Genomic DNA, 20314 nt, shown 5'->3' with positions numbered 1-20314 from the left:
GTGGTGTGTGTGCACTGCTCTCTCTCCTTAAAATTAAAAAAAAGAAATACAGACCATGTTTCTTTAAAAGTCTCCATCTGCAAATCCCATTAGATGTGCATATAAGGTTTCTGATGATTAATAGTTGCCTGCTCGGGTTTTGGTTGGAGGGGACCGTGTGTGTGCTGGTTAACCCCTCCCTCTCCTCTCTCACGTTTCACTTCAGAAATTTGTCACTCTCTCCCCACCGCAGGATTTAAAAGTGTGTCTCACAGCCCCGGGCCAGCCCTCTGCAGGCATTCGCCCCGGGCTCCAACACAAGCTCTCGTCAGCTGGTGCGTCTGGGCGGCGACAGTGAAAATGTTTAGTGTCATCGGCGACAAATACATGTCCAGGGGACCCCAATAGGCAGGCTGGTGTGTCGGGGGGGGGGACAGGCAGGAAGCCAGGAGTGAAGCCTGACATAGGTGTGTGCACGCACATCCGTGCAGCTGGCCACACGTGTGCGTACTTGAAGGAGACTTTAGTTTTGGTTTTTGTTTTGGTTCCTGGGGTGAATTTTCTGCTGAACGTTTCCCCCTCTTATTTATTTATTTATTTATCTTTTTTTTTTTTGCATTTTAAAAAAATCTGAATATAAACAAAGTGTAAGAATCCAAACTTTGAAAAGACTGAGGCGCACGCAGCAGGAGACGGCAGATGGATCCGGTGGCCAGCAGCTGCATGAGGAGCCCCCACCCCCCGGCCCCGGGCTGGGGCTGCCTTCGAAATCCCCACGCTGAAGGCACTGGGGGCTCAGGGCTGCCCCACTACCCGCCAACACCGTTCTCCTTCCACCAGAAACCAGACTTCCCGGCGACAGCAGCGGCAGCGTACCCCGACTTCTCGGCCTCCTGCCTGGCAGCCACCCCACACAGCCTTCCCCGGGAGGAGCGCCTCTTCACTGAGCAGCACCCCGCTTTCCCACAGCCCCCCGACTGGAACTTCCCCGTCTCCGAGGCCCAGCGCAGGCTCAACCCGGGCCCAGCTCGGGGCTCTGGGGAGATGGGGGCCAGCAGCCCGGGCCTGATGGACACCACGGGAGGCCCAGGTGAGGATTACGAGGTCCTCGGGAGCACTGCTCATGAAACAGAGAAGAAGTCAACCAGACGGAAAAAGGAGAGTCCAGGTATGTGACCGAGGAGCAGCTGAGTGTTCCTTTGCTAGGTCACTTGCCCTCTCTGAGTCAAGCTGACCATGAATTGCAAACAATATTATCTAATCTACCCAAAGGCAGAGTTGCCTTTGGGGTTTCTTCTACTCAGAGTTCTAGGATCCTCTGGTCATGGGGGCTGTGTCTGTGCCCCCAGCACTCCTGGACCCCAGGAAGGTTATGCCCGCAAGTGAATGAAATAAGATCCACAGAGATTGGGAGGATACATGGGATGGAGGCTCGGTGCGGGCTGGCAAGGGCTGGAGAGGGGCTTTCCTGAATCGGGGCTGCCTCCGGGTCATGCTTCTCCCCACCGAGCCCCAGCAGGCTCCAAATGGTCCCGGAGCCAAAGGGTTTGCTCACCGGGGGAGTCGGCTGAGATGGGAGCTTGGAGGGCTAGGATGGAGGCTGGGACCCCGGGGCATCAAGCAGAGCCAGGACCCTCTGTCTCTAGGATCCTAGAGGCAGAGAAGCAGACGGCTGGGATGCAGAGGGGCAAGGGGCGAGGAGGAGATGGATTGCAGAGATTTGGCCCCCAAGGTGTCTATCATTCTGCCCGTGTCTGAGCCAAGAGGGCAGCTCAGGGTACTAAGGTCTGGGCGACCCCAGGGAAGGCATTCCCTCCCCCCCCACCCAGGGGTCCTCCTGAGGGATCACCAGCCTTGGGAAAGCCAGGGAGGCAGGCAGCCAAGGAGACCCAGAGGCCAGAAGATGGAGTGGCCTGCTTATTAAGATCCCAGCTCCTGTCCATCTCCTCCCTGCGGTGGGGACTGGTTTCCTCATCTCTCCATGGGGCCCTCCTGGCTTCTCGTGCTGCCCATTCACCTTCTGTCTGGTTCCCTGTCCCCCGCCGCCCGTGTCCTCCTGAACCCATAGAGGACTTTTCTCCCAGGGCTAACCAGGGGCGGCAGAAAAAGAGTGTCAACCAACCAACGAGAACACTCTGTGCTTTGATTTTGCAGAGCACTTTCCATGTAGCGCAAGTTTCCCGAGCATCTTCTCTTTGCGGAGCACTGGCCAAGGCCTGGGGGGGGGGGGGGTGCAGAGATGAATATGGAGGTCTCACCCCCAGAGGGCTCAGACTGAGAGGGAGGAGAGGCCTGCAGATGCCTGTCTGGCAGTGGATGTGCTATGACCAGAGAGGGGTTCAAGGTGCTGCAGGAAACACACGTTAGCTCTTTGGGGTCCCACCAGTGTGTGAAGTAAGCACAGCGGGTCTTACCAGTATCTCTGTGCTGTACGTGTGGAAAAGGAGAGACAGAGAGTTTGAGGAGGACCCTGCCAGAATGGGGTATAGAGAGCGCCCCCCTCATCTGGATTGGCCCAGGGCTTTTCTGGGTTTAGCGTTGAAAGTCCAGTGTCCCAGGAAACCCCTCGGCCCCAGGGCCAATCAGGACACTTGGTAACCCCGGGATCAAGCTCAAACCCTGGACCTCAGACCCCAAATCCCACACCCTTCAGCAGATTTCAAGCATAATCCTCATTTTGAAATATTTGGTCTCCACGCTTAAAGAAGCCCCTCCCCGTGCTCACAATGGATGGCCACAGCCTAATAGGATGGCCCTTTAAGTCCCAGGCTGGTTAAATCCTCAACTCTTCCTAGCCCCCGCTGGAGATGTGCCGAGATGGGGCACTTTCTGCTTCTCCTCGCCGAGGGGCTCTCAGCGACTTGGCTCTGCGCCTGGCTGAAGAGCTCTCCGTGCCGGGGCCGCCCGCCCCCGTAGCTCCTCCATCTCTGCCCGCACCTCCCTCGGCCGCATCCAGCCACTTTCCGGGGACCTGGGAGCTGAGGCACTGGAAGGCACAGGCAAAGGGCTGGGCTTAGGCGCAATCATTCTGCGTTCCAGCAAGCCCCACATGTGCCTTCTTTCCTTTGGGTCGGTGGCTTGTGGCACTGCGTTAGGGAGCGAGCTCACGTGCCAAGCAGCTGGCCATCCCAAGAGCACGTGGACTCCCTCCACTGAATGTCCTGCAACTCTTCGGGGCAGGGGGGTAGTTCTTATCCAGGAGCGGCCCTGGGCTTCCCCTCTGCGTCCCCTCAGGAGCAGCGGCAATGGCAGCAGTCAGGCAGGGCACAGCAGGCTGAGTTTCATTCATTCTCTGGGGTTCCAGACCCGCTCTCTGTTCAGCATGAGAATCTTTCTGTCCCAGCCAGTTGCCTGAGCCTTCCTTTGGAATTGAACTGGAGGGGGAGGAGGCAGGAAAGATTAGCTTCGTAAGAGCCTGAAGGAAGGGAAAAGCAGAGGAGCAAGGCCCCCAACCAACTCTAGGAATCTGGAATCCAAGAGACAAACCCACAAAGAACCCCCATCCCACTCCACCAATTCCGAGCCACCGTGTGGAGTCTCTATTTAAACTTTTGATGTTTTGTTCATCTTGGACTTTTTGCATTAACTGTGATTTCTTAAAACATTGCATTAAAAATATTATTCCTCTTGATGACCGAGGGATTCGACACCACTTGCATCTTGCGCCCAACGTGAGCGCCTCACCTGCCTCACCCCGGCCCGTGCTAAGCTGTCTCTGAAGCTTAACCAGCCATCCATCAGAAATGTGTTTTCCATAGTTCTTCACGGGCAGGCGGGCAGGTTGGCATGTCGGCACCACAACCTTGGGCTGTGGGACTTTGGAAAACGTCTTAATTTCTTGGAGCCTCCATTTTCCCAGCTGTAAAATGGGATCGGAACCAAAGTACCTTCCCTACAGTCACTGTGAAGGTTAAAGGCAGTGATCCATGAGATCAGCACGTGGGTTCAATAAATGGCAGCTGTGAGTGTTATTAGGCCTATATTTCCAGAACCAGACTTCAGAACATGGTGGGGGAGGTGGTCAATGGAGTTGAATATTTCAAATACGCTGACTCAGAAATTCCTGAATCTGGGGTATAAGACCTGGGAACTCCTTGCAATTATTGTTGGTCCTCAAATCCAGTTGTCGTCAGTTAGGAGCTTGGAACCAAGAGACCTGCTGGAGAGGTTGGGGGGTGAGGTGTGCTTGGCGAAAGGGTCCCTTACTGGCTGCCTTACTGGCTGGCTGAGGAGGCTCCAGCAACAGAAAGTTACTGAAAGTTCGTCTCAAGAGGAATGTTCTCTATTCTCCCCTCTCCTTCTGCCAGCCCCAGCTCCTCCCCTGTCATTCCCACTGGAAGTGGAGCTGATTTGCTCAAGTAAATGATGAGGAAAGCAGGGGCTCCCACTCAGAGACCTTCTGTTGGTTCACAGCACAGAACTGATTTAGGAGACCAGTGTGATGTTATCTCACCGCAAACACTCTCAGCCCCTGGCCCACGGTGTCACAGAGCCCTGCTGGCAGGGACAGCTGCGAGGCAACTGTTGCTTGCCCCCGAATCTGTCCATCTGTCTGGCTACCGTGGTCGTCTTTAATTTATGGGAATGAGGGATTTCGCGGTGATTTCCTGGCGGGGTTCAAGGGAAGGTCGCGCGTGATCCGCCTGGCTGTAGGTGAATCCGATCGCCCGCCAGGGAGAGCCCCCCGTGCTTGGGCTCAACCCTGCTCACTGGTGCTCTCACGTGCTCCCTCTGCCTTCCTCAGACTCGCTCTGTCCGTCTCCTGAGGTTTATAAACCCTCACCAGATCGGCCCCTTTCTCCCACCGGCTCTCTGCCCATAGCGCCCCCCTGCCCCCCACCCAGCCTTCCCACCTCTACCTTCCCTGCCGCAAGCCACACCGGTTCACTTGCCCCACAAACACACCCCGCTTTTTTCTCCCCCCAAACCCCATTCGCCGAGGCACTTTCCCTTCCTTTCCTTCCTCCACTCCTCTGCCTATGGAAGTCCTTATTTTAACATCCAGCTCAAAAGCCACCCTCTCCAAGAATCTTTCCTCTGTTTTTTTAAATGTATGGCTCCTCTTGTCCGTAGCATCATTTCGGTGAAAGCCGTTGAAAAAGTTGCAAGTTTTAGTATCCACTAGAACCCGTGCCGATTTTCTAAATAGATAGCTCGTAACTTCATAAAGGAGTTCTTCTGAGATTTCTTACCATGGGACATCTTGTATCTGAAATCTCCTCTTTAAAAATGATGATCAGGGGCGCCTGGGTGGCTCAGTTGGTTAAGCGACTGCCTTAGGCTCAGGTCATGATCCTGGAGTCCCAGGATAGTGTCCCACATCGGGCTCCCTGCTCAGCGGGGGGTCTGCTTCTCCCTCTGACCCTCTTCCCTCTCGTGCTCTCTGTCTCTCATTCTCTCTCTCAAATAAATAAATAAATAAAATCTTTAAAAAAAATAAAATAAAATAAAAATGATGATCAGGGGTGCCTCACTGGCTCAGTCAGTGTCGTGTGTGACTCTTGATCTCAGGGTCGTGAGTTTGAGCCCAATGTTGGGTTTAGACATTATTGAGAAATAAAATCTTTGAAAAAAGTAAATGAGTAAATAAAAATTATGATTAAAAATACATAACACAAAATTTACCATCATGATCATTTAAAAAAAATTTTTTTAAGTTTTATTTATTTAAGTAATCTCTACACCCCACATGGGGCTTGAACTCATGACCCCGAGGTCAAGAGTCATGTGCTCCTCCGGCTGAGGCAGCCAGGTGTCCCAAATCGTGATCATTTTTAAGCGTATAGTACAGTAGCGTTAACTATATGTACATTGTCCTGCAACAGATCTCTAGAACCTTTTCATCTTAAAAACTGAAACCCTATATCCATTGGAAGACAACTCACCTTTTCGCTCTCCCCCAGGCCTGACGAATAGCGATCTACGTTCTGTTTCTTAGAATTAAACTACTTTAGGTTGCCAGTCCGCCTCAGGCTTCGCAGGGGTGGTGGCCAGAGCAGGGATAATGTGGGACTGTACCATTATATTGGATGAGGAGTAAATCTAAACAGAACACGGAGTAACTTTAGGCCAAAGATAAACCCATCTCACTTTGTCTTTTAATAGCAAATATTATTAAAGACTGATCTAAAAAAAGTTAGACTACTTTAGATATTTCACATAAGTGGAATCATGCAATATTTGTCTTTCTGTGATTGACTTATTTTACTTAGCATAATATCCTCCAGGTTCATCTGTGCTGTAGCAGAGAACAGATTTTCCTTTTTTAAGGATGAATATTATTCCATGGTTGGCATAGACCACATGTTATTTATCCATTCATCTGTTGATGGACAGACACTTGGGTTGCTTCCAAGTGGGCTATTATGAATAATTCTGCAATGAACATGGGTGTGCAAATATCTCTTCACAATTCTGCTTTTGAATTCTTTTGGATATATACCCAGAAGTGGAATTTCTGGATCCTACAGTAATTCTATTTGTAACTTTTTGAGAAACTCCCCTACTCTTTTCATATGAGATGCTATCTCATCATGGTTTTGATTTGCATTTCCCTAATGCTTGGTGATGTTAAGCATCTTTGCATACACTTGCTGGCCAGTTGTAGCTATTCTTTGGAGAAATGTCTATTCAAGTCCTTTGCCCATGTTTCAGTTGAATTGTTTGACTTTTGTTGTTGACTTGTAGGAGTTCTTTATATATTCTGGATATTAATCCCTTATCAGCATATGGGTTGCAAATATTTTCTCCCACTCTGTAGGTTGCCTTTGCATTCTGCTGTTGGTCCCTTTGCTGCATAGATGTCTTTAAGTTTGATGTAGTCCCATTTCTCTGTTTTTGCTTTTGTTGCCTCTGCTTCTGGTGTTATATTCATGAAATCATTGCCAAACCTAATGTCATGAAGATTGTCCCCCATGTTTTCCTCTAGGAGTTTTATAGTTTTAGATCTTATGTTTAAGTCTTTAAACTATTTTATTTATTTATTTTTTTAGAGAGAAAGAGAATGTGTGTGGTGGGGGGAGGGGCAGAGGGAGAGGGAGAGAGAGAATCTTAAGCAGACTCCATGCCCAGCGTGGAGCCCAATACGGGGCTCGATCTCACGACCCTGAGATAATGATCTGAGCCAAAATCAAGTCTGATGCTTAACCGACTGAGCCACCCCAGTTCCCTTTAAACTATTTTGAGTTAATTTTTTTATATGCTGTAAGGTGAGGGTCCAGCTTTATTTATTTGCATGTAGATATCCAGTTTTCCCCACATCATTTATTGAAGGTTGTCCTTTCCCCCCTGTGTAGCCTTAGCACCTTTGTTGAAGATCATTTGACCATATATGTGAGGGTTTACTTCGTAAGTATTCTGTTCCATCGTTCTCTGTGTCTGACTTTATGCCAATGCCGTACTGTTGTGATTATTGCAGCTTTGTAATATGTTTTAAAATCAGAAAGTGTGAGGCCTCCACCTTTGTTTCTCTTTCTCGGGATTGTTTTGGCTGCTCAGGGTCCTCTGAGATTTTTTCTATTTTTGCAAAAAATGCCATTGGGATTTTGATAGGAATTGCACTGAATCTGTAGATCACTTTGAGTCATAAGGACATTTTAACAATATTAAGTCTTCTAATCTAGAAACATAGGATGTCTTCCCATTTTGTTGTGTCGTCTTTCATTTCTTTCAAAATGTTTTGGAGTTTTTAGTGTATACATCTTTTACCTCCTTAGTTAAGTTTATTCCTAAGTGGGTTTTTTTTTTTTCTTTTTGATGCCATTGTCAATGTAAATTATTTCCGTAATTTCCCTTTCAGATTGTTCATTGTTCATGGATAGAAACGCCACTGATCTTTGTGTGTTGATGTTCTATCCTGCAACTTTGCTGAATTCATTCATTAGCTCTGAGAGGTATTTTTGTGGAATCTTCGGGGGTTTCCATATACAGGACCATGTCATTTGCAAACAGAGATCATTTTACTCCTTCCTTTCCAATTTAGATGCCTTTTATTTACTTTATTTTATTTTTTATTTTTTCACCTGATTGCTCTGGCTAGGACCTACAGTATTATGTTGACTAGAAGTAGCAACAATGAGCATCCTTGCTTGTTCCTGATCTTAGAGGAAAAGCTTTCAGTCTTTCATCATTGAGTATGAGTTTACCTTTCATCCAGAGTTATAGCATATGACTGCCTTTCTCCCTAAAACTGAAGTGTCTAGAGGGCCAGGATGGTATCTGATTCACCTATGCAATCTCCCTCGCGCCTGCTGGAGCATTTACCCCAGGAGGAGCTCATTCACTGTGTGATCAGTAGTCTCCATTACAGCCTGGTGTTCATTCATTCATTTTCTCCCCTTCTTTCTGAGAGGGCCTCCACTGGCTGGCCTGAGGGTTTCCACCATGTGTGATATCCTTCTGTAAAATGCATCAGGACTTTTATAGTCTCACTCATGAAACAGTGTGCAGAGAGCCCGACTTCGATCGTAAAACCAGCCCGGGTCAGGGCTAGTGCTGGGGTCAGAAAGACACATAAACAGCCACATATGGAGGCTGGGCTGACTCTGCATGATTCCCCATGGGGTACTCAGGTCAGCTCCTAAGTACCAGGGCCACCACGGCTGCTGTGGCTGAGCAATGAGGTGGACCCCATGGCAGGACAGTTAAAGGGGGCGGCTGTGGCTGGGCGGCTGGAGGGCACAGCTGTCCTAGGGACACGTGGCTATGTTTCCGGTCTAGAGGAAAGGGCACCTTTTTCTAATTTGCAGAGAGGTCTCCTGTGGACTAGCATCAGCCTTGCCAAGCACCCCTCCTGGCCTTGCTCCCTCTCCTTAGTGGTGAGCACTGGCTATGAGGATCTGGGAGGGGGCGGGGGGTGCGTCTTAGTCCACCCGGGTTGCCAAAACAAAATACCATAGACTGGGCGGCTTAAACAACAGACATTTATTTTCTCACAGTTCTGGAAACTAGAAGTCAAAGCTCAAGATGTCAGCCAGTTTTAGTTTCTCTGCAGGCTTCTCTCCTTGGCTGGCAAATGGTCATCTTCTTGCCATGTCCTCACTCAGTCTTTCCTCTGTGTGTGGGCATCCCCGGTGTCTCCCTATGTGTCCTAATCTCCTCTCCTTATAAAGACACCAGTCAGATCGGATCAGGGCCCACCCTAACCAGCGCTTCATTTTAACCTAATCATCCCTTGGGCGATACTATCTCCAGATACAGTCACATTCTGAGGTCCTGGGGTTAGGACTTCAACATATTCACAGGGGAGGCAATTCAGCCCATAAACAAGAGGCACAGGGACAAGGACAAGGTTTTAGCAGTGGCACCAATGCTCCAGTCAAAAACCTTTAGTGAAAAGCAACATCTCACAGGGGTGCGTGACCTCAGAGTTTTCCTGGCCCCAGGTCCCTTTGGCCACTCCAGCTTTCCCACTCAGAGCATCGTTTCTGGCTACAAATAGATCCCTGCATGCTTATCTTATACCTATAGGGAGAGACACTTTTATTTTTTATTTATTTATTTATTTATTTTTTAGATTTTATTTATTTATTTGACAGAGAGAGAGACAGAGAGAGAGCACAAGTAGGCAGAGTGACAGGCAGATGGAGAGGGAGAAACAGGCTCTCTGCTGAGCAGGGAGCCGGATGTGGGGCTCGATCCCAAGACCCCAGGATCATGACCTGAGCCGAAAGCAGCCACTTAACGGACTGAGCCACCCAGGCGCCCCAGGGAGAGACACTTTTAGGAATGTATCTAAAGAAGTGGGCTGTTTGGCAGAGGAAGAAGGAAAGGAGGTGATAATGAAATACACAGACAACGTCCGTGTCACTTGGATCAGCAGAGGGACACTGAGTACCATGCTAGGTGATCTCCTATCCATGCCCACCCTCCTTGCTGGGCTGCAGCCTCGTAAAGGGGGGCGGGGCAGGGGGGCGGGGTTCAGGGGCTAATGTCAAGTGCACTGACAGGGCAGACCCAGACTGAGTCCCCATCCACAGCTTCTGCTCTGCGTGAGCTCGGGCGAGTCCCACACCTCAGAGTACCACTCCCTGAAAAATGATCGCGGTATCTACCCCATAGGGTTGCTATGGGACAAGATGGGATCACAGATGTAAAGACACAGCCAGCACTTGGTAGCCCCTCAATCCATTGTTCCCAAACCCACAAAGGAGCCCTCCTCTTTTCAAAACCTTCCCTGATCCTGGCTGCATCCCAGGCGGCCTGTGCTCAAAGCCTGGCAAAGCAGTGACCCGAGGCCAGAGGGGGCCTCGGAAGCCTGCTAGCAGCTGGGCCGGCCTGTGTCTGCAGCTCACTGGTCCAGGGTCACTGCAGTGCTGGGCAGGGTGTGGTCTGAGGGGCCACAGCGGCAGCAGTCCCTCTCGTTCCAACTCGACCCCAGAACCCCCAGCGAGGAAGAAGCCTCAGGAGCCAGAGTGGCCAGTGTGGAAGGAGAGACAGGAACTCCACGTTCCTCTTGCCTCCTGCCTCCTGGTCAGAGCTCCTGCCCCCTGTCAGGCAGAGGTTGGCGCCCCCATCAAGACCCTTAGCCACTGTCTGAACTCAGAGGCATCAGCACAAAACCCGTGACCGAGCCCGCTCAGGCCCCACCCAGATACAGTCTGGAAGTTCTGCAGAAAATCAGTATCCACCAAAGCAACAAAATTCTGACCAGCACCTAAGACATAAGGGCCCAAAGAGCAGTTGGGCTCTAAGAAGGTCAGTGGAGAGGTAGCCTCGGCCCTGCCTACCAACGGCCGGGCTAGGGGCTCAGGAGTCCCGCCCTACTCGCCTTTTTCTCTGGCTTGAGCAAGTCAGGGCGTCTGGGCCCAGGGAGGTGGGGATGAGCCCAGAGGCAGAGCAGCTCTTTCTGACGGCAGGACTCGAGGTCCCTGCAGGCCCCGGGAGGCAACCCCTTCCCCCCAGTGCCCTTTCTGCTCACTGAGCTGGGCTTCCCTGGCCTCTGGCCAGGATTCCTCCCCTGCCCCCCATCCCAGCCTTTTCTAGTTCATGTTTTCCCTGTTTTCCTTGAACACAGTGGTGGAGGAAGAGTGTGAGCAGTGGGGCCTGGTCCTAAAGCCCACACTTCCTTTGGTGACAGCTGAGGGCGACATCTGGAACGTATAAACACAAACAAAGCCCACAGCTGCCCATGCCTCCCCCCAACCCATCTCAGAGGCTTGCTGCAGCTCCCCACCCTCATTTCCACTGCCTCCCTTCGCCTTCAGCTCTCTGCTCCCCTCTTCCACGGTCCCCCACACCCCATCTCATCGCCCATCCATTCCACTCTCCCTCGTACCTCATAGCCTCACTGCCCCCACCCCACAGGGGTCCCTCAGCAAAGACTACTGTAGCACCAGGCATTTCCATTCTGGAAGAATCTGCTTTTCTCCCAGAAAACATACTTTGAATTCCCCAGCCCCGCTGCTGGGCTCCTCAAAGAGGCTGGGAGCCCTCCCCATGTCTCTTCGGTCACCTACCGGAGAGACAAAGGGCCCAGACATTGAGGTGGGTGGGCCTCACTGGGACCCAATGAGAAAGGAAGCCAGGGAGGTCCTGGATGCAAATACCCAACTGGTCTCGGGCTGGCTCCATCTGGGTCCTGTCTATCTTGATGGGCTTTGACTCCTCCTGAAGTTGAAAGTATCAGAACTAACAAGGATGTCAAAGGCCAGCACTGTGACAGCCCAGGAAGCCCCAGACACCGTTTTCAGAGGGTTTGCCAAGGTCTCGCCTGCTGACATTATGCCCCAGGGATCCCCCCCTCCCCGCCCCCAACACGCACACGGACACATCCCTGGGGGGAGCACAGCCTCCGTGCTGGCCACGCCCCTCCCAGGGCAGTCCCGGAGTGGTCCCGGGGAATTCCAGCAAGGCTTTTAGTCCCTGGCTCTTCATTTCCTCCTCTGTTCCATGGGCTGATGTGTACCTTACCTACCCTACAGTATGCGTAAGGGGACGCAACAGGAAGCAGCCTAATGTGTGAAAATAGCTTCCGGTCACGGAAATCTGGGTTTGCGGTCCAGCCCTGCCTTGAGGCCCTCTCTCGCCTGCTCTAGGCTCCCCTGTAAAATGGAAAGGTGCCCAGAGATCAGCTCTAAGCCTCTTCCGGCACTACTGTTCTATGATTCCGTAGTACATATGCAAGCCCCAGAGACGTTTACCTCTGGGGAAAAGAGATCCATTGTCAACTGCGGAAGTGTTATTTGAATGTACCGCATGTGACTTTCTATCTGGTCTTGGATAGGAATTTATGTAAAACGCTGTGACCATTGGGGAGTAGGGATACAGGCCTCCAAAAAGGCGTGCTCCCCAGAGTCTGTCTGAACTTCCTTGCAGTCCGATAAAGCTGTCTGCTAACTTTAGGAAGGCCTGCCAAAACTGACAGCTTTTTGTGAAATAATTTACCTTGGATGGTGTAAAAGCTCACGGTGCGGACCGCAATCACACATACATCCTGTTTGCGTTGCTCTGGGCACTACGGCCCCATCACGGCGCGGCTGGCCGGCTCTGGCTGGGAGGGTCCCGCGCGGGGGCTGGGGCAGGAAGGAGCTGCTCCTCCTGAGCCCCGGAAGGCAGCCTGCTGAGCACCAGCCTCCTCCTTCTGCACCCCTGCCCCTGAGAGAGAAGCAGGGCCAGGATGCCTGAGATGGGACTCTGGTCCATGCTGGGGACCCGGCCTGGAACCACGCCTCCGCTGGAAGGCTGACATAACAGTGAGCAGACACAGACCCAAGCAGAGACGCAGAGAAGTAGCGCCACGGTGCTCGGGGTTAACACGCGTGACCCGCGGCATTTTACCTTCTCGGCAGCCTTCCAAGCATGGTGCATGGGGCTGTTCTTGTTTTGCAAAGGAAGAAACTGAAGTTCAGAGAACTTGAGACACTTGCCCAAGGTCAGAGAGCTCTTTCTTGGAGACTGCTCAGGCCCAGATTCTCCAAGGGCTCCTCAGACACATCTCCTCCATTCGGCTCGGGGCGGGGAGCTTTGCACATCAGCAGGAGACAGAAACTCCCTGGCATAGCCCTGACCTGTGAGCTGAGGACCTTGGGAAGGCCGGGGAGGGCCTGGGGACAGCGCACCCAGCAAGACTCCAGATCTGACGGAAGGGAGGAGCTAGGAGCCCAGACAAGAATATTTGCAACTGGAGGGACCTCAAATTCAAGGCCAGGGGTTCTTAACAGAAGAGAGAGTAGGGAGAGGAGAAGAGGATGTCAGGGCTGCATACTGGGAAAGGACTCTGACGCCAGTCCAATCCCGTGCCCCTCCCCATGAGGAAACTGAGGCCCAGAGTAGGAGGCAGGCACCTCAACGAAGGTGTACTCTCCTGGGATCAAACTATCCTGAGGGTGGTGTGCATGTGAGCGGCCAGACTAACCCCCACCCCCCTCCCAGCCTGAAATGGCTCCTGGTTTGTCTTCATCTTTCTTTTTCTATGTTGATGACAATGTTGCAGAACAAAGAGAACCAGAACTTCCACTTCGATTGTCATAGCTAGCCTCCCATACTTCAGGCCCTCTTGTCATTTCTAACGGTGATGAGAGGCCTTCTTCCCTGAGAGGCTGATGAGGAGCAGCTGTCCTCTGGGTGCCCCTCTCCCACCCCCCCCTTCGCGGGTGTTGCCCCAGGTTCACTGACTTCCCAGCCCCAGCTCCTCTGTCCCATTTCCTCTTCTTTCCCACCCTGAGGCCCAGCGCCTACCTCGGGACAGTAAGAGGAGTGGGGAGGTGGGGCAGGGAGGGGCCCAGTAACCAGTCCAAGATCAGCTCAAAGGGGTCCTCTCCCTACCTCCCCTCATCTCTCTTGGGAGGCTAACGTGCAGGACTGGAGAGAGTGGGCTGTTTTCCGGGATTTCATAGGCACCCGTGTGCACCTGAGCAGGCCTGGGAGAAGGGGAGTGTGGGTGAGGGCATCAACCCAGGACAGGGCCTCCAGGAGCACTGGGTGTGGAGACTCCAGGTCCAGCCCTGAGCCTGCAGATGCAGATGAGAAACTGAGGCCAGCATTGACCACTGCACCTCTAGTCAGATGAATCTGGGTCCCAATCTCAGTTCTGCACCCCATCCCCCCCCAAACTGCTGGAGACACCAGGCAAGTTCCTGGGCCTTTCTGAGGCTCCTTCCTCCTCTGTATACTGGGTAGGATCTAGCAAATGTTTAGCAAGTACTGTACCAGGTACAGTAACAAGTGAGAAAAAGCAGTTTCATCCCTGGGGGGAGAAAGAGAGCGCTATTAATCAAATTATCACACAACTCCACAGGACGATGCTAAAGGGGACAATAAAGTACCTCCTCCTAGGGGTGTTTGGTGGAAAGGATGAAATGGATCTGAGAACATAGAAGCCTTCAAGAAACCACAGCTGGTACTCTCCCAGCCCCTCAGATGGCATTTCTCAGAGTGGAAGAATTGGAAGAATATGTTTTTGTTTAAGCACTTTAAAGTTTTAAAAGCATTTTCCCCACACAAGAGCTGGTCCAGGCTTCCCAGTAACCCTGGGAGGTAGGTGCTTTATTGTCCCCAATTTCTTGATGAGGCCACTGAAGCCCAGAGAGGTTAAGTGACTTCCTCAAAGGCCCCCAGCGAGGAGATGGAGGCCTCAAACCCTGACACGAGTCATCTTGGTTTTACAGCCCCTCAGTCATGAAAGGGAAGGGCTGGGAACCACCCTGAGCCCTGGGACAGGAGTGGGTGGGAAATGAGCCGGGTCTCTGCCGGCGGGGATGTGCTCTGGGAAGGCTGACCTTCCTTCCCGGCCGGCGGCAGCCAAGGCCGGCTCACTCCTGGGGATCCCCGGCCTGGGGCTGCGCGTCCTTCCCTCCAGCCCACGCTCCCGCTCCCGCTGGAGGGGTCTAGGCCAGCCTTCCCCCGAGCCCGTGGGACGCGCCCCCTTCCTGCCCCCAGGTGCGCCCCGTGGGCGGCCAACCCCGACCTGGCAGCCGGGCACCGGGGAGCCCCCAGGGGGGACGGTGCCCCTCTGCCTTCTCGGTTCCCGCAGGGGCGCCCCGATCGCTTTACTATGCGCCCTCCACCGAGCCGCCACCCCGGCTCTGCGCCTGCCTGCTGGGTGGCGGGGATGGAGGGCCTGGAAACTGAAACACAAGGGACTGAATGGAAAGCAGGAGAAGGAACTGCGGAGAAGGGAACCAGGGGGCTGAGGTTCCCGACTGGACCGGGTCTGACGAGGGGTCTCCACCTCCCCACCCGCTCCGCAGTGTGGCTGCTTTGTGGGGGGGTCTTCCCTGCCCTCTACCAACCCATCTAAAAGCTCCCACCCCCGGGCCAGCCCCCGACAACAGGGACGCCCCCCCAAAACAAGGACTCCCCCCCAACACACACCCCGGCACGGATGAGGTCCCTAAGGGGGCTCAGGGTGGGCACACCGCTTTCAGTAAAGCACCTAACTCTGAGCCACGGAGCCTCCAGGTCTGTAAAAGGACAGTGAAATGAAAGACTTCCAAATTTTAGAGCCCTGCAAGAAAAATGGTTCCTGTAGCCATTCACCAGACACGTGGCCCTCATTGTTAATTGTGTGGGTGTCTTGGTCTCCTTCGGGCCGCCTCCCCACCCAGCTCCACCACTGAAGTGAAAGTAGAGCCGCCCCTCAGCTTGCTCGGGGGGATAACATATAGTCCCTGTCCTTTGTACAGCACTCTACAGTTTGTAACCCCTTCCTACGTGGATTTTACTTGAACAGCATATGAGTCAAACTGCCTGGGTTTGATTTCTGCCTCAGCCAGTCACTGGCTGGACCAACTAGATGAACTTGAACAACTTGCTTAAACGTCTCTGGGTTTAGTTTTCTGGTCTATACAGTGTGGGGCTAATACAAGAACTCACCTGGCTGAGTTATTGGGAGGATTAAGTGGCTGATACATGTAAGGTGTTTGCTCCCCGCACCCCTGTTACCCGTTATGATGGAGCTCCTGCTGTCTCTAACGCAGAGCCCAGAACTTTCCAGACTTGGCCCCTCCCGGTATCAAAGTGGGAAAGAAGCTTAAGGCAGCACTTCTCAGTTTACATGTGCACACAACTCCCCTGGGGATCTGGCTAAAATGTGATTCTGATTCAGCAGGTCACGGGTAGGGCCCGAGATCCTGCAAGTCTGACCAACTTCCGGGCCCTGCTGCTATGGACACGGCGCCCTCTGAGAAGTGAGGTCTTAGAGCGGGGGTTTGTAAACCTGACCGTGTGTCACAATCACCTTGAAGACTTATTGCTGGGCCCCACCCCCAGAGTGTCTGATTCAGTAGGTCTGGGATGAGGCCCCAGGATATGCACTTCTGACAGTTCTCAGGTGATGGTGATGTCTCTGAGGACAGAGAGCCTCAGTTTTAGAACCTTTGCCCCACAAACTTACAGCCATTACTAATGTCAAACAGGGGGTGGGGGGGTGGAGGTTGGATAGTAGAAATCATTAAACAGCCAAGAGCAGCTTCTCGTGCTTTGGGGATAAAAAAAAAGTTTGGAGTAGGGGCGCCTGGGTGGCTCAGCCCTTAAGCGCCTGCCTTGGGCTGGAGTCAAGATCCAGGAGTTCTGGGATCGAGTTCCGGGATTGAGTCCCGGGATCGAGCCCTGCATCAGGCTCCCTGCTCAGCAGGGAGTCTGCTTCTCCTTCTTCCCCTCACCCCGCTCATGCTCTCTCTCTCTCTCTCTCAAATAAATAAATAAAATCTTAAAAAAAAAAAAAAGTTTGGGGTGGAGGGTGTGGTGGATGCACCTGAGGTTGGGAGCCAGAAGACTTCCCAGTTCTCAGGGGGTTAAAGCACTAGAAAGAATGATAAAGGGACAATGTGGGTTCTTTCTCAATATCCTTTAAAAAACAAGAGAGACAGGGGTGCCTGGGTGGTTCAGTTGGTTGAGCATCTGCCTTCGGCTCATGTCATGATCCCAGGGTCCTGGGATCGAGTTCCGCATCGGGCTCCCTGCTTGGTGGGGAGTCTGCTTCTCCCTCTGCCTCTCCCCTCTGCTCATGCTCATGCGCGAGCTCTCTCTCTCTCTCTCAGATAAATAAATAGAATCTTTAATATAAAATAAAATAAAAAATAAAAACAAGAGAGACAAGGAAAGGCTGCCCTGACTCTTAAGGACAAAAGAAAGGGAACCTCTGCGGCTCACATGTTCCCGTTTGGGCTGCTTTCTCCCCAGACAACCAGGAGAGCCGAGGGAAGCCCGAGGGCGGCAGCAAGGCTCGCAAGGAGAGGACAGCCTTCACCAAAGAGCAGCTGCGGGAGCTCGAGGCCGAGTTTGCGCATCATAACTACTTGACCCGGCTTCGGAGATACGAGATCGCCGTGAACCTGGACCTCTCCGAGCGGCAGGTGCGGTCCGGGGGGCCCTCCTCCTCTGGCCATCCCTCCTTTCCTCTGCTCTCTCCTCCCCCAACCTTCCCACCACTCCTCCCTGAACCTTCTCCTTTCTCTTCTCCCTCTGCCCAGTCCAGTGGTTCTCAACTGTGACTCTACCTGAATCACCGGCAGAGAGTTTAATAACACCGATGTCCGGCTTTAGAGATTGTTTTCATTGGTCTGGGATGGAGTCCAGACATCAGCATCTTTTCAAAGGTCCCCTAGGTGGTTCTCACATGCAGCCAGGGTTGGAACCTCTGATCTGGTTATTCCCAAACTTGAGTGTGCACTGCGATCACCTCAGCCCTTGTTTAAAATGCAGATTCGAAGGGGCGCCTGGCTGGCTCAGTCAGTGGAGCAGACGACTCTTGATCCTGGGGTCATGAGTTCAAGACCCATGTTGGGTGTAGAGATTACTTCAAAAATAAAATTTAAAACTCAAAAAAAAAAAAAATGCAGTTTCCATAACTCTGGAGAGTGACTTTGCAGTAACAATAAGTGGGACTGGGAGTCTGCATTTCTAGTAAGTTCCCCAGGTGGTTCCTGGACACCTCTAAAAAAAACTTCCTAGCGCTTTTGTTTGGGATTTTCCCTCAGAGCATTCCACCCACACCCATGTTCTAACATGGAGTAAAGTATTATAATAATAATAGTATTTGAGAGCAGCTTTCAGTTGATGAGGGGCTCTGCCAGAGTGCTCGGTTTAGAAAACTAAGATTCAGATCCTGCCTCTACCACTTCCTAGCCCTGTGACCTCTGGGACTCGTCTCCTGACCTCTCTGGGTCTCCAGGGTCATGACCCCACCCTGCGGGTAATGCTGCAGCTGAGATGAGAAAATACGCAGACCAGAGCTATCTAAACTGACAAGTGTTTTATGAACGTGCCTAAGGATGAGGCTGGTGATCCTCTGCTCCCAGACCCTTGGGTAACAGAAGCTAGAAGGAGGAGGTGTTGGGCGCCTGGGTGGCTCAGTTGGTTAAGCGACTGCCTTCGGCTCAGGTCGTGATCCTGGAGTCCCGGGATCGAGTCCCGCATCGGGCTCCCTGCTCAGCGGGGAGTCTGCTTCTCCCTCTGACCCTCCCCCCTCTCATGTGCTCTCTCTCTCTCTCAAATAAATAAATAAAATCTTTAAAAAAAAAAAAAGAAGGAGGAGGAGGTGTTGACATGGGAGGGGCGGGGCATGTGAAAGTGGGTGGGGCCAAATGCCAAGTGACTTTTAGACCCTGTCCCCAGACCGGCAGGCTTTCTGACACAAAGACAGGGAGACACAAGAGAGGTCTCTGGGCAGATTGATGTGTCCTCCCTTTTGTCTCGATTCCTGGTGCCTTTGGAGGAGCTGGGCAGGACAAGCAGAGGTTCCAGCTGGGGTCCCTGGAACTGCAACCTGCTGTCTTGAGCATCTATATGGGGAGGTAGTTGCACCTCCCTTGATGACCAGGTTCCTTTGCTTCCTCCGTCAGGTCAAAGTGTGGTTCCAGAACCGAAGGATGAAGTGGAAGCGTGTGAAAGGGGGTCAGCCAATCTCCCCCAATGGGCAGGACGCTGAGGATGGGGACTCTGCTGCCTCTCCAAGTTCAGAGTGAGATTCTCCACGGAGAAAGAAAGACTAAGGACTGAGCCCCCTACCCAGCTACCCTCACCCCAGTCCTCACCCAACCCCACCTTCACCTTCTCCCACCGCCCCCCTACCCAGCGCAACCTCTCCACGTCTTGCAATGACTCTTAAACACGAAGCTGTTCAGCATCCCTGGGAGCCTTGAAGTTTCCCAGAAAGTTCTCTCCAGTTTTGCTCTGTCTTAGCAGCCCCTTCCCCAAGGCCGTTACTTCCCACAGTTCTCATGGAATCCTACAGAAGCCCAAGCGAATCCTACAGACTGGACCCAAGCGAATCTGGGAACAGCCCCAGACACACTGCTGCTCGGGGTCTCTCGGCTGCTGCCCGCCCCTCCTGCCACCCCCTCCCTCCGACACCAGCCAGCCCTCCTCCAGGCCCGGACACCACGTGGTCTGCTGCGTCCTCGAGGAGCCTTGGGACCAGCTAGTGATGTGTGAAAGCAAATGCTCCAAAGGAAGGAAATGACTAGAACACATAGACATACCCTAGACCACCCTTCCTTTCTGGGTTCCGTATCTGAGGCTTTGGGGAGCCTTCAGTTGTCCCGAAACCCCAGGGAGAATCAGTATGAGGAGCGTTGAGGACAGAAACTCAGCTGCTGCCAATCAGAAACCCAGTCCTTGTCTCCCAAAGTTGTTGGCTGAGTGGGCAAGTTTATAACACAGGCTGGAGGAAGACGGTCGGAGAAACAGCCTGGTGTAGGTGGTCCCCATACGGGCCCGTTTGAACTGGCTTGACTGCGTGGCTGAGAACGGACCCAGGACAGCACCTGCCTCTTCGGAGTCGATTCAGGGATAAAGCTGGGACTGCTGAGCCGGCCCCAGAGCCACGGAGCAGCTATTCCTTTTAAATCCACAGTTTGGGGATTGAACACCTATCCAGACACTCACATTATTGAGTTGGGGGCTGGGAAGTGTTTCCATGTCCCGAGGATGAAGAGATCGTACTAGGCCCAGTGAGTGACAGCCTAGAAATGTGGAACCCTGCAGTAGAAGTATCCTGTGCTTTCAAGGGACCCGGTCTGCAAATGGCGACAAAAAACCAATCCCTCTTTCTCCATGGGATGCATCTGAGCCCTTCCAATGTGTTCCACGATTGCTGTTACGATGGGAGGAGCTGCTAAGTTTATGTACGGGAACTGCCCAGATCTTCTGGGGTGACACTCCAGGACTGATGGCCAAACAGCCTGGGGTGACCCAAGCCTTGGAGAGAGACCCTTGCTGGCCTCAGTACTCTGTCTCCCAACACCAGCTGGTGTTGCAGAGGGAGGTCAGCAAGAGTTTGGAGCTCTTGTGTGTAGATTTAATCACTCACATGTAAAAAAAACCCCACCTCCCCATCCCGAAAGGACAACCGCTCTGGAAAATGATTGCCAAATGAGATGGCTGGTTAGAGCAC

At 52.5% G+C, this 20314-nt stretch overlaps 1 protein-coding gene across 1 annotated transcript; it reads left to right on the top strand.

The window, feature by feature from the left end:
* The first annotated feature begins 678 nt into the window (after positions 1 to 678).
* On the top strand, positions 679 to 18884 carry MEOX1 (mesenchyme homeobox 1). The gene is made up of 3 exons (XM_032396658.1): positions 679 to 1147; positions 17101 to 17273; positions 18762 to 18884. Exons 1-3 carry the CDS (start codon positions 679 to 681, stop codon positions 18882 to 18884), a joined length of 765 nt encoding a protein of 254 aa, XP_032252549.1.
* The last annotated feature ends 1430 nt before the right edge of the window (positions 18885 to 20314 follow it).

Source organism: Phoca vitulina, unplaced genomic scaffold (assembly GCF_004348235.1).
Source record: "Phoca vitulina isolate PV1807 unplaced genomic scaffold, GSC_HSeal_1.0 scaffold92, whole genome shotgun sequence".
In the NCBI taxonomy this organism is placed as follows: domain Eukaryota; kingdom Metazoa; phylum Chordata; class Mammalia; order Carnivora; family Phocidae; genus Phoca; species Phoca vitulina.
The sequence above is the reverse complement of the archived record's forward strand: the minus strand, read 5'-3'. Positions and strand labels throughout refer to the sequence as shown.